Here is a 14,197-nt window from a genome sequence, read left to right on the forward strand (position 1 = left end):
CCCCCCCCTAAAATTCCCATTTTCCTCCCTATTTCTTCCCCCAAAATCCCAATTTTTCCTTCCCAAACCCCAAAATTTTCCCCGAAATTCCCATTTTTTCACCCCAAAATTCCCATTTTCCCCTATTTTTTCCCCAAAATCTCATTTTTTTGCCCCATTTTCCCCACCCAGGGAGGACCCTCAGGCCCTGGCCCGGCGCCTTTTCCACCTGGACGGGGTCAGGAAATCCCAGGTGGCCTCGTACCTGCGCAAGGAGTGAGAGTTTGGGGGGAAAAACCGGGAATTTGGGAAAATTGGGGGGAAAATGGGAATTTTGGGGGAAAAAAATGGAATTTTGGGGTGAAAAAATTGAATTTTGGGGTGAAAAAATTGAATTTTGGGGGAAGAAATTGGGGAAAAAAAGGGATTTTTTGGGGGGGAAAAATGGGAATTTTGGGGTGAAAAAATTGAATTTTGGGGGAAGAAATTGGGGAAAAAATGGGGATTTTGGGGGAAGAAATTGGGGGGAAAAAAAGGGATTTTTTTGGGGGGGGAAAAGGGATTTTTTTGGGGGAAAAAAAGGGAATTTTGGGGTGAAAAAATGGGGATTTTGGGGGAAGAAATTGGGGAAAAAATGGGGATTTTAGGGGAAGAAATTGGGGGAAAAAGGGGATTTTTGGGGGGAAAAAAAGGGAATTTTGGGGTGAAAAAATTGAATTTTGGGGGAAGAAATTGGGGAAAAAATGGGGATTTTGGGGGAAAAAAAGGGAATTTTTGGGAGGAAATGGGGAATTTTTTGGGGGGGAAGAAATGGGGATTTGGGAAGGGAAAATGGGATTTTTGGGAAGAAAAATGGGGGTTTGGGGGGGGAGAAATTGGAGGGAAAATGTGAATTTTGGGGGGAGGAAAATGGGGATTTAGTGGGGAGAAAAACGGGGATTTTGAGGGAAAAAAGTGAATTTTGGGGGGGAAAATGAGGATTTTTTTGGCGGGAATCGTGGGGTTTTTTGGGGCATTGGGGATTTTTGTGGGAATGGAGGATTTTGGGGTGGGAATTGAGGATTTTGGGGTGGGAATTGAGGATTTTTGTCCCAAATTTTCCCTCCCAGCTCGGAGTTCAGCGCTCGGGTGGCGCGGGAGTACCTGGAGCTCTTCCAGTTCCAGGGGCTGAGCCTGGAGCGGGCCCTGAGGTGAGAACTGGGGGAAAATTGGGAATTTTGGGGGGATTTGGGACTTTTTGGGGGATTTTGGGATGATTTGGGGACGATTTTGGGGGAATTCGGGGTTTCTGGGAGGGATTTGGGGGAGATTTTTGGGGCGATTTTTTGGGATTTTTTGAGAGATTTGGGGCTGTTTTGGGGGGAATTTGGGGGATTTTTGGGGTGGATTTTGGGGGAGTTTGGGAGATTTTTTGGGGGGGATTTTGGGGCAATTTTGGGATGGATTTGGGGCAGTTTTGGGGAGGATTTTTTGGGGGAATTTTGGGGGGAATTTGGCGATTCTGGTGAGGAAATTTGAGGGAGTTTGGAGCGATTTTGGGGGGGGAATTTTTGGGCTGAGATTTGGGGGATTTTTGGAACGATTTTGGGGAAGTTTGGGGGATTTTTTGAGAGGGATTTGGGGGAATTTTGGGGGGATTTTTTTGAGGGAATTTGGGGTGGTTTTTTGAGGGAATTGGGGGTGGTTTTTTGAGGGAATTTGGGGTGGGTTTTTGGGGTATTTCAGGCGGGTTTGGGCTGTTTCAGGCTGGTTTTGGGGAGGGGTTTGGGGTCACTTTTTGGGGTCGGTTTTGGGGGTGTTTTGGGGTCACTTTGGGGGTGTTTTGGGGTCACTTTGGGGGTGTTCCAGGCAGTTCCTGCGGGCCCTGGTGCTCTCGGGGGAGACCCAGGAGCGCGAGCGAGTCCTGAGCCACTTCTCGAGGCGCTTCCACCGCTGCAACCCCGGGGTGTTTCCCTCGGCTGGTGAGAGCCAAAACCACCCCAAAACCACCCCAAAACCACCCCAAATCCACCCTAAACCCACCCTAAATACCCCAAATCCACCCCAAATCCCTGCTGCAACCCCGGCGCCTTTCCCTCGGCTGGTGAGAGCCAAAACCACCCCAAAACCATCCCAAAACTGACCCTAAATACCCCAAACCCACCCCAAATCCCTGCTGCAACCCTGGCGCCTTTCCTTCTGCTGGTGAGACCCCAAAACTGACCCTAAATACCCTAAACCCGACCCTAAATACCTAAAACCGACCCCAAATCCCTGCTGCAACCCCGGCGCCTTTCCCTCGGCTGGTGAGAGCTAAAACCACCCCAAAACCACCCCAAAACCACCCCAAAACCACCCCAAAACCGACCCCAAAACCACCCCAAAACCACCCCAAAACCGACCCCAAAACCACCCCAAAACCGACCCTAAACCCACCCTAAATACCCCAAACCCACCCCAAATCCCTGCTGCAACCCCGGGGCTTTTCCTTCTGCTGGTGAGACCCCAAAACTGACCCTAAATACCCTAAACCCACCCTAAATACCCCAAACCGACCCCAAATCCCTGCTGCAACCCCAGGGTGTTTCCCTCGGCTGGTGAGACCCCAAAACTGACCCTAAATACCCTAAACCCGACCCTAAATACCCCAAATCCACCCCAAACCTCTGCTGCAACCCTGGGGCTTTTCCTTCTGCTGGCGAGACCCCAAATCCACCCCAAAACCGACCCTAAATACCCTAAAACTGACCCTAAACTGACCCCAAATCCCTGCTGCAAACCTGGCACCATTCCCTCGGCTGGTGAGACCCTAAAACTGACCCTAAATACCCTAAAACTGACCCTAAATACCCCAAACCCACCCCAAATCCCCGCTGCAACCCCAGGGCTTTTCCTTCTGCTGGGTGAGACCCCAAATCCACCCCAAAACCGACCCTAAACACCCCAAATCCACCCCAAAACCAACCCTAAACACCCCAAATCCACCCCAAAACCAACCCTAAACACCCCAAATCCAACCCTTTAGGGGATTTGGGGTCCTCTTGGGGGGGTTGGGGTCCCTTTAGGGGATTTGGGGTCCCCTGAGACCCCAAATCCCCCCAGACTCCGTTCACACCCTCACCTGCGCCCTGATGCTGCTCAACACCGACCTGCACGGCCAGGTGAGGCACCCCAAAAAAAAAACCCCAAAAAAACCCCAAAAAACCCAAACCCCCCCCCCCAAAAAAAAACCCAAAAAACCCCCAAAAAAACCCCAAAAAACCCCCCAAAAAACCCCAAAACCCCCCCCAAAACCCCAAAAAAACCCCAAAAAAAAACCCCAAAACCCCCCCCAAAAAAACCCCAAAAAAACCCAAAAAACCCCAAAAAAAACCCCAAAAAAAACCCCAAAAAAAACCCCAAAAAAACACCCAAAAAAACCCCAAAAAACCCCAAAAAACCCCAAAAAAACCCCAAAAAACCCCCAACCCCCCCCCCCCAAACCCAAAAAACCCCCAAAAAACCCCCCCAAAAAAACCCCAAAAAACCCCCCCAAAGAAAACCCAAAAAACCCCCAAAAAACCCTCAAAAAACCTCCCCAAAACCCCCAAAAAACCCCCAAAAACCCCCAAAAAACCCCCCAAAAACCCCAAAAAAACCTCAAAAAAAAAACCCCAAAAAAAACCCCCCCAAAAACCCCCTAAAACCTCAAATACCCCAAATCCCCTGAAATATCCCCCCCCCCAAAAAAAAATTTAAAAACCCCCAAACCCAGAAAAATCCCAAATCATCCTAAATCCCAAAGTGAGCCCCAGACCACAAAAAGGGACAAAGGGATTTTGGGGTTTGGGGTTTTTGGGGTTTGGGGCGGGTTGGGGATGGATTTGGGGTGGTTTTAGGATTTGGGGGCAGATTTGGGGTTTTGGGGGCCGATTTGGGCTTTTTCAGGTGGATTTGGGATTTTGGGGCCGATTTGGGGTGGATTTGGGGTGAATCATCCCCGGGGTTCCCTTTTGGGGTTTTCCCCCTTTTTGGGGTAATTTTGGGGCAGATTTGGGGTGAATCATCCCCGGGGTTCCCTTTTGGGGTTTTCCCCCATTTTTAGGGTGATTTTTGAGCAGTTTTGGGGCTGATTTGGGGCAGATTTGGGTCGGGTTTGGGGCGAATCATCCCCGGGGTTCCCTTTTGGGTTTTTCCCCTATTTTTGTGCTGATTTTGGGGCCAGTTTGGGTTGCAGATTTGGGGCAGCTTTGGGGCAAATTCAGGGTTGTTTTTTTTTTAACATTTTTGGGGTGGTTTTGGGGCGTTTTGGAGCATTTAGGGGCAGATTTGGGGTCGGTTTTGGGATTTTTCCCGTTTTTGGGGTGACTTTGCCCCCGTCCCGCAGCGCCTGGGCCGGGCCATGAGCAGCTCTGAGTTCGTGACCAACCTGAGCGGGATGATGGACGGGCAGGACTTCCCCCGGGAGCAGCTCAAGGTACCCCAAAACCCCCCAAAAACCCCAAAAATTTCCTAAAATATCCTAAAAAAATCCTTAAAAATACCCCCCAAAAAACCCTTTAAAAATCCTAAAAAAATACCCCCAAAAATCCTACAAATTCCTTAAAAAATCCTAAAAAAAATCCCCCCAAAAAACCCTAACAATTCCTTAAAAAATCCTAAAAAAATCCCCCCCAAAACCCCCAAAATATCCTAAAAATTCCTAAAAAAATCCTAAAAAATACCCCCCCAAAAAACCCTTTAAAAATCCTAAAAAATCCCCCCAAAAAACCCTCCAATGATCCTACAAATTCCTTAAAAAATCCTAAAAAAATACCCCCCAAAAAACCCTAAAAATTCCTTAAAAAATCCTAAAAAAATCCCCCCAAAAAAACCAAAAACATCCTAAAAATTCCTAAAAAAATCCTAAAAAAATACCCCCAAAAAAAACCCTAAAAAACCCTTTAAAAATCCCCCAAAAACCCCCCAAAAATCCTACAAATTCCTTAAAAAATCCTAAAAAAATACCCCCCAAAAAACCCTAAAAATTCCTTAAAAAATCCTAAAAAAATCCCCCCAAAAAACCCAAAAATATCCTAAAAATTCCTAAAAAAATCATAAAAAAATACCCCCCAAAAAACCCTAAAAATTCCTTAAAAATTCCTAAAAAAATCCTTAAAAATAGCCCCCAAAAAACCCTTTAAAAATCCTAAAAAAAAATCCCCCCAAAACCCTCCCAAAAATCCTACAAATTCCTAAAAAAATCCTAAAAAAATCCCCCCAAAAAACCCTAAAAATTCCTTTAAAAATCCTAAAAAAATCCCCCCAAAAAACCCCAAAAATATCCTAAAAATTCCTAAAAAAAATCCTAAAAAATACCCCCCAAAAAACCCTAAAAATTCCTTTAAAAATCCTAAAAAAATACCCCCCAAAAACCCTCCAAAAATCCTACAAATTCCTTAAAAAATCCTAAAAAAATACCCTCCCAAAAACCCCAAAAATATCCTAAAAATTCCTAAAAAAATCCTTAAAAATACCCCCCAAAAATTCCTTTAAAAATCCTAAAAAAATCCCCCCAAAAATATCCTAAAAATTCCTAAAAAAATCCTTAAAAATACCCCCCAAAAAACCCTTTAAAAATCTTAAAAAAATCCCCCCAAAAACCCTCCAAAAATCCTACAAATTCCTTAAAAAATCCTAAAAAAATACCCCCCAAAAAACCCTAAAAATTCCATAAAAAATCCCCCCAAAAATATCCTAAAAATTGCTAAAAAAATCCTTAAAAATACCCCCCAAAAAACCCTTTAAAAATCCTAAAAAAATCCCCCCCAAAAAACCCCAAAAATATCCTAAAAATTCCTAAAAAAATCCTAAAAAAATCCCCCCAAAAAACCCCAAAAAATTCCTTAAAAAATCCTAAAAAAATCCCCCCAAAAAACCCAAAAATATCCTAAAAATTCCTAAAAAAATCACAAAAAAATACCCCCCAAAAAACCCTAAAAATTCCTTAAAAAATCCTAAAAAAATCCCCCCAAAAAACCCCAAAAAATCCTAAAAATTCCTTAAAAAATCCTAAAAAAATCCCCCCAAAAATCCTACAAATTCCTTAAAAAATCCTAAAAAAATCCCCCCCAAAATCCCCCCAAAAAATCCTTTAAAAATCCCCCCAAAATAGCCCAAAAATCCTAAAAAAAATCCCCTCAGAAAATCCTAAAAAAATCTGAAAAAATACCCCAAAAATATCCCCAAAAAAAAATCCCCCCAAAATGCTACAAAAAATCCTAAAAAAATCCTAAAAAACAAAGATAGAAAATCCTAAAAAATCCCCCCAAAAATTAAAAAACAAATTCCTAAAAAACCCTTAAAAAATTCCCAAAAAATCCTAAAAAAAAAAAAAAATCCCCAAAAAAATCCTTAAAAAGGACCCACAAAATCCCCCACAATGGGGAAAAAAAATCCCAAAAAAGTCCTATAAAATTTCCCCCAAAAAATCTTTAAAAAATCCCCAAAAAATCCTAAAAAAAATCAGAAAAAATCCCAGAAAAATCTGAAAAAATATCCCCAAAAAAATATCCCCCCCAAAAAATCCCAAAAACCTTAAAAAACCCTAAAAAAACCCTAAAAAAAATCCCAATTTTCCCCTCAGGCTCTGTACGGTTCCATCCGCAGCCGGAAACTGGAGTGGGCAACGTGAGAGGGGAATTTGGGGGATTTTGGGGGGAATTTATGGGATTTGGGTTGAATTTTATGGGATTTTGGGGGATTTGGGTTGGAATTTATGGGGTTTGGGGTTGGATTTTGGGGCTGGATTTTTATGGGATTTGCGTGTTGAATGAATGGGGTTTTGGTTGGGTTTTAAGGGGTTTGGGTTGGGTTTTGTGGGATTTTCTGCAATTTCACCACCAATTTTATGGGATTTTTGTGGGATTTTTGTGGGATTCGAGTCAGATTTTACGGGATTTTTGATGACGAACTTATGGGGTTTTCTGGGATTTTTGTGAGATTTGGGTTGGGGTTTTTTCGGCGTTTTGGGGTTTTCTGGGATTTTCCCCGCCAGTTTAATGGGATCTCCTTGGGATTTCCACAGGGACGACGAGGACGAGCCCGGGGCCGATTCCCAAAAGGCCAAAAAAGCCCCAAAATTCCCAAATCCCGAAATTCCCCCAGAACTCCTGGGGGGCTCCGGCCCCGCCCGCAGGGGGGTCCTGGCCAGGAAGGTCCTGGCAGAGAGCGACGGCAAAAAGGGTCAGTGTGGGGTGGATTTGGGGGAATTTAATGGGATTTGGGGGAATTTAGGGGATTTGGGGGGGATTTGGGGGAATTTAATGGGATTTGGGGGAATTTATTGGGATTTGGGGTGGAGTTAATGGGATTTTTGTGGGAATTTAATGGGATTCTGTTGGGGGTATTTTAGGGCTGATTCCGGGTGGGTTTGGGGGAATTTAAATGGAATTTTGTAGGAATTTAATGGGATCCGGGGGGAATTGAATGGGACTGGGGCTGGACTTGTGGGAGTTTAATGGGATTTGGGGTGGATTTGGGGGATTTTGTGGGAATATTTTAGAATTTAATAATTTCGGGGGTTTTCCCCCCCACCACAGCTCTGTGGGGCCTGCAGGGCTGGCTTGGGGTGAAATTTAATGGGATTTTGTGGTAATTTAATGGGATCTGGGCTGGATTTATGGGGAATTCAATGGGATTTGGAGGAGAATTCAATGGGATTTGGAGGAGAATTTAATGGGATTTTGTGGTAATTTAATGGGATTTGGGCTGGATTTATGGGGAATTCAATGGGATTTGGAGGAGAATTCAATGGGATTTGGAGGAGAATTTAATGGGATTTTGTGGTAATTTAATGGGATTTGGGCTGGATTTATGGGGATTTCAATGGGATTTTGTGGTAATTTAATGGGATTTGGGCTGGATTTATGGGGATTTCAATGGGATTTGGAGGAGAATTCAATGGGATTTGGAGGGGAATTTAACGGGATTTCGCTTGGGGTATTTTAGGGTTTAACAATTCTGGGATTTCCCCACAGCTCCGTGGGGCCAGCGGGGCTGGCTTGGGGTGAAATTTAATGGGATCTGGGCTGGATTTATGGGAATTCAATGGGATTTGGAGGAGAATTTAATGGGATTTTGTGGTAGTTTAATGGGATCTGGGCTGGATTTGTGGGAATCCAATGGGATTTGGAGGAGAATTTAATGGGATTTTGTGGTAGTTTAATGGGATTTGGGCTGGATTTATGGGAATCCAATGGGATTTGGAGGGGAATTTAATGGGATTTCGCTTGGGGTATTTTAGGATTTAATAATTTTGGGATTTCCCCGCAGCTCTGTGGGGCTGGCGGGCTGGCTTGGGGTGAAATTTAATGGGATTTTGTGGTAATTTAATGGGATTTGGGCTGGATTGATGGGGAATTCAATGGGATTTGGAGGAGAATTCAATGGGATTTTGTGGTAATTTAACGGGATTTTGTGGTAATTTAATGGGATTTTGTGGTAATTTAATGGGATTTGGGCTGGATTTATGGGGATTTCAATGGGATTTTGTGGTAATGTAATGGGATTTGGGCTGGATTTGTGGGAATCCAATGGGATTTGGAGGGGAATTTAACGGGATTTCGCGTGGGGTATTTTAGGGTTTAATGACAATTTTGGGGTTTCCCCGCAGCTCCGTGGGGCCGGCGGGGCTGGAAGCGTTTCGGGGCCGAGCTGCGGGGGCCCCTCCTGGTGCTGCAGAGGGACCCCCCCGAGGGCCCCGAGGAGTTTCTGGGGCTGCCCCACGCCCTGGCCCAGCCGCACCCCAAATACACCAAACGCCCCAACGTGTTCCTGCTGCGCACCGGGGACCGCCGGGAGTTCCTCTGCCAGGCGCAGTAAGGGACAAAAATAAACCCTAAAAAACGCTAAAAAGGAGGAAGTCCTAAAAAAAAAAAAAAAAATTACAAATACGGCAAAAAATGGTGAAGCTGGGAAAAAAAATCCCGTAAGGATAAAATGGCTTGGAAAGGGTTAAAAAAAAAAAAAGCCGAAATGCTAAAAAATATCCTAAAAATTCCTAAAAAAAAAAAAAAATCCGTAAAAAAATACCCCCCGAAAAACCCTAAAAATTCCTTTAAAAATCCTAAAAAAAATCGCCCCAAAAATCTCTTAAAATCCGCCCAAAATAGCCCAAAAATCCTAAAAAAAACCCCAATATTTTTAGGAAAAAATTCTGCAAAAAAATGTAGAATCCTGAAAAAATGCGAAATCCTAAAAAAATGAGAAGTCTGGGAAAAATCCCGATTCTTGAAAAAGCCCCAAATATGGGAAAAATCCCAAATATGGGAAAAATCCCAAATATGGGAAAAAAAACCAAATATGGAAAAAAACCCCAAATATGGGAAAAAAACCCAAATATGGGAAAAAACCCCAAATATGGGAAAAATCCCAAATATGGAAAAAAACCCCAAATATGGAAAAAACCTCCCAAATATGGACCCCCCCCCACCCAAATATGGAAAAAACCCCCAAATATGGAAAAAACCCAAAATAAAAAAAAAACCAAACCCAAATACGGAAAAAAATTTCAAATCCTAAAAAGAATCCCAAATTCTAAAGAAAGCCTAAATGCTAAAAAAATCCCAAGTCCTAAAAAAAAATCCCAAATCCAGAAAAATCCCAAAAGGCTAAATGGCTCAGAAAGCACAAAAAAGCCTGAAAAAGCCATGAAAAAAAAATCCCACAAATCCTAAAAAATCACAAATCCTAAAAAAAAAATATTTGGGATATTTTTGGGGTATTTTGGGGGTAATTTTGGGATATTTTGAGGGTAATCTTGGGGTATTTGGGAGGGTGATTTTGGGATATTTTAAAGGTAATTTTGGGGTATTTTGGGGAGTACTTTGGGGGGTATTTTTGGGGTATATTTGGGGTTTTTTTTGATATCTGTGGGGCATTTTTGGGGCATGGTTTTGGGGTATGTTTTGGGGGATTTGGGGGGATTTTAGGAGTATTTTTGTGGTAATTTTGGGGTCTTTTGGGGCTATTTTTGGGTGTTTTTGGAGAGGGAATTTTTTGCGATATTTGGGGTCACTCAGGGTTATTTGGGGTTTTTGCAGTATCCGGGACATCTGCGGGTTTTGGGGGATTTTTTGGGTTATTCGGGGTCTGTTTGGGGGGGGTATTTTCTGGATAATTTTTGCGGCGTTTTTTTGGGGACATTTTTGGGCCATTGGGAGATTTTGCAATATTTGGGATATCTGTGGGGTTTTTTGGGGGGCTATTTGGGGTTTGGTTTTTTTTTTTTACATTACTGGGGACGTTTGAGGGTTTCGCGATATTGGGGACTTGGGGAGTGTTCGGGTGGGCATGACGTCATCGATGACGTCACTGTGATGTCATTGTGACGTCACAGGAGCGCCCTGGAGCTGTCCCAGTGGGTGTTTGGGATCAACGCGGCCGCCGCCCTCTGCTCGTCCCCCCCGTTCCCCGCGGCCGTGGGGTCCCGGCGCCGCTTCGTGAGACCCATCCTGCCCTCGGCGCCCAGCCGCTGCCCCCCGGTGAGAAACACCCCAAAACCACCCCAAAAACACCCAAAAATCCCCCAAAAATCCCATAGAAATGTCCCATCCTGCCCTCGGCACCCAGCCGCTGCACCCCAGTGAGAAACACCCCAAAAACCACCTCAAAAACCCCAAAAAATATCCCAAAAATCCCACAGAAATGTCCCATCCTGCCCTCAGCACCCAGCCGCTGCACCCCGGTGAGAAACAATATCCTAAAAACCCCAAAAACCACCCCAAAAACCCCAAAAATCCCATAGAAATGTCCCATCCTGCCCTCGGCGCCCAGCCGCTGCCCCCCGGTGAGAAACAATATCCTAAAAACCCCAAAAACCACCCCAAAAACCCCAAAAATCCCATAGAAATGTCCCATCCTGCCCTCGGCGCCCAGCCGCTGCACCCCGGTGAGAAACACCCCAAAAACCACCCCAAAAACCCCAAAAATCCCCCCAAAAATCCCATAGAAATGTCCCATCCTGCCCTCGGTGCCCAGCCGCTGCCCCCCGGTGAGAAACACCCCAAAAACCCCCCAAAAACCCCAAAAAATATCCCAAAAATCCCACAGAAATGTCCCATCCTGCCCTCGGCGCCCAGCCGCTGCCCCCCAGTGAGAAACACCCCAAAAACCCCCAAAAACCCCAAAAATCCCCCAAAAATCCCATAGAAATGTCCCATCCTGCCCTTGGCCTCCAGCTGCTGCCCCCCGGTGAGAAACAATATCCTAAAAACCCCAAAAAATATCCCAAAAATCCCATAGAAATGTCCCATCCTGCCCTCGGCGCCCAGCCGCTGCACCCTGGTGAGAAACACCCCAAAAACCACCCCAAAAACACCCAAAAATCCCATAGAAATGTCCCATCCTGCCCTTGGCGCCCAGCCGCTGCCCTCCCGTGAGAAACACCCCAAAAAGACCCCAAAAACCCCAAAAATCCCATAGAAATATCCCATCCTGCCCTTGGCGCCCAGCCGCTGCACCCCGGTGAGAAACACCCCAAAAACCACCCCAAAAACACCCAAAAAATATCCCAAAAATCCCACAGAAATGTCCCATCCTGCCCTCGGCACCCAGCCACTGCACCCCGGTGAGAAACAATATCCTAAAAACCCCAAAAACACCCCAAAAACCCCAAAAATCCCATAGAAATGTCCCATCCTGCCCTTGGCCTCCAGCTGCTGCCCCCCGGTGAGAAACACCCCAAAAACCACCCCAAAAACCCCAAAAAATATCCCAAAAATCCCATAGAAATGTCCCATCCTGCCCTCGGCGCCCAGCCGCTGCCCCCCGGTGAGAAACAATATCCTAAAAACCCCAAAAACCACCCCAAAAACCCCAAAAATCCCATAGAAATGTCCCATCCTGCCCTCGGCGCCCAGCCGCTGCACCCCGGTGAGAAACAATATCCTAAAAACCCCAAAAAATATCCCAAAAATCCCACAGAAATGTCCCATCCTGCCCTTGGCCTCCAGCTGCTGCCCCCGGTGAGAAACAATATCCTAAAAACCCCCAAAATCCCCCCAAAATCCCATAGAAATGTCCCACAGGAACCCCAAATCCCACAGGAACCCCAAATACCTCAAATGCCCCAAAAACCCCAAATTCGGGCTATGCCACCCCAATGTCCCTTTGTCACCCCCAGGTCCCCAATGTCCCCAAATGTCCCCAATGATGTCCCCAAAGTCCACAGGGCCACCGGCAGCACTGGCTGGGGACAGTGGCCCCAATGTCCCCGATGTACCCAATGATGTCCCCAATGTCCCCATTGGTGTCCCCAGGAGCAGCAGCAGTGCCAGCTGCGCCGCTGGTTGGGGACAGTGACGTGCCAGCTCCTGGAGCACCAGCGGCTCCTGCCCGAGGGACGGGGACGGGAGCAGGAGGAGCACCGGGCACACGGGGACTTCCTGCGCCACGAGGTGACACTGGGGACAATGGGGACACTGGGGACAATGGGGGCAATGGGGGCATTGGGGACACTGGGGGCAATGGGGGCAATGGGGACACTGGGGACATTGGGGACAATGGGGGCGATGGGGACAATGGGGGTAATGGGGACAATGGGGACACTGGGGGCAATGGGGACACTGGGGACACTGGGGGCAATGGGGGCAATGGGGACAGTGGGGGTAATGGGGATACTGGGGACACTGGGGACACTGGGGACAATGGGACAATGGGGACAATGGGGGCAATGGGGGCAATGGGGACATTGGGAACACCAGGGGGCATGGGGACATTGGGGACATTGGGGTGGCACAGGGACACGGGGGAATGGGGGCAATGAGCACAATGGGGACACTGGGGACATTGAGGGACCAGGGACAATGGGAACATTGTGGGCAATGGGGACATTGGGACAATGGGGACACTGGGGACATTGGGGACATTGGGACAATGGGGACAATGGGGGCAATGGGAACACCAGGGGACATTGGGACAATGGGGACATTGGGGACATTGGGGTGGCACAGGGACACCGGGGGGAATGGGGGCAATGAGCACAATGGGGACATAGGGGACATTGAGGGACCAGGGACAATGGGAACATTGGGGGCAATGGGGACATGGGGGACATTGAGGAGAATGGGGGCAATGGGGACAGTGGGGACATCAGGGGGACATTGAGGGATTGGGGGCAATGGGGACAGTGGGGACACTGGATCGAGGACAATGGGAACATTGGGGACACTGGGGACACCAGGGAGTGACACGGTGACCAGGAGGAGGTGGGGGGGGGTGACCCGGTGACACTGGGAGGTGCCACCCCGGTGCCGTTCAGGTGACACGGGGGGTGATGGCACGGTGCCACCCTGGTGCCACCCCGGTGCCATTCAGGTGACACGGGGGGGGATGGCACGGTGCCACCCCGGTGCCACCCCGGTGCCACCCCGTGACCCGCGTGTCCCCCTGTCCCCGCAGCGCCAGCGCTGCCTCACCTACGTGCAGGCGCTGGGGGCGTGGCTGCGCGGGGACAGCGGCGACAGCGCCACCCTCGGGGACGGCGCGGAGCTCGGGGACATCCCCGAGGGCGCCCTTGGGGACAGCCCCGAGTGTCCCCACGGCCCCGCGCCGCTCACCAAGTGCCACTCGAGCCCCTCGCTGGTGCCGGAGCCGCCCCCGGGCCGCGTGCGGCGCCACATCTCAGAGCGCAGGGCCACCCGTGTCACTGTCCCCAAGCGCCACCGCGACCGCCCGTGACTGTCCCCAATGTCCCCAGGTGTCACCGTGACTGTCCCCAATGTGTCACCGTGACTGTCCCCAATGTCACTGTCCCATCTCGGAGCGCAGGGCCACCCGTGTCACTGTCCCCAAGCGCCACCCCAGGACTGGCCTGTGACAGACCTGGATTGTCCCCAGGATGGTCCCCAAGTGCCACCCAGACTGGCTGTGACACCCCTGTGGGGACCCTGTGACAGGGACACCCCCAAGTGCCACCCCTGTGACAGGGACAGTCCCCAGTGTCCCCTCCGTAGGACAAGGGACACTTTAAGTGCCACCCCCTGTGACAGGGACACCCCCAAGTGCCACCCACTGTGACAGGGACACTCCCAATGTCCCCACCCCAATGTCCCCAATGTTGTCCCCAATGTCCCCTTTCCCCCCCCCCCTTGGTACGAGACTTTTTTGGGGGGTCCTGCTCTGAGCTCCCCCCGGGATTGGGAACAACTCAGGGAAATCCCAAAAAATCCCAAAATTCCCCGTTCCCAAAAATTCCCCGTTCCCAAAAAATCCCAATCCC

The 14,197-nt window shown here is 48.0% G+C and overlaps 1 protein-coding gene across 1 annotated transcript; it reads left to right on the top strand.

The window, feature by feature from the left end:
• Nucleotides 1-169: 169 nt before the first annotated feature.
• Nucleotides 170-14,193, top strand: LOC118695126 (PH and SEC7 domain-containing protein 4-like; the record flags this gene model as incomplete). The annotated part of the gene is made up of 11 exons (XM_036396533.2): nucleotides 170-255; nucleotides 1,089-1,169; nucleotides 1,828-1,940; nucleotides 3,061-3,119; nucleotides 4,325-4,414; nucleotides 6,563-6,606; nucleotides 7,004-7,161; nucleotides 8,591-8,795; nucleotides 10,316-10,460; nucleotides 12,237-12,374; nucleotides 13,378-14,193. Coding segments are annotated over 11 exons (1,398 nt in total), but the record flags the coding sequence as incomplete, so codon positions are not given.
• Between the last annotated feature and the right edge of the window lie 4 nt (nucleotides 14,194-14,197).

The sequence above is a fragment of the Molothrus ater genome, chromosome 28, assembly GCF_012460135.2.
Source record: "Molothrus ater isolate BHLD 08-10-18 breed brown headed cowbird chromosome 28, BPBGC_Mater_1.1, whole genome shotgun sequence".
Lineage (NCBI taxonomy): Eukaryota > Metazoa > Chordata > Aves > Passeriformes > Icteridae > Molothrus > Molothrus ater.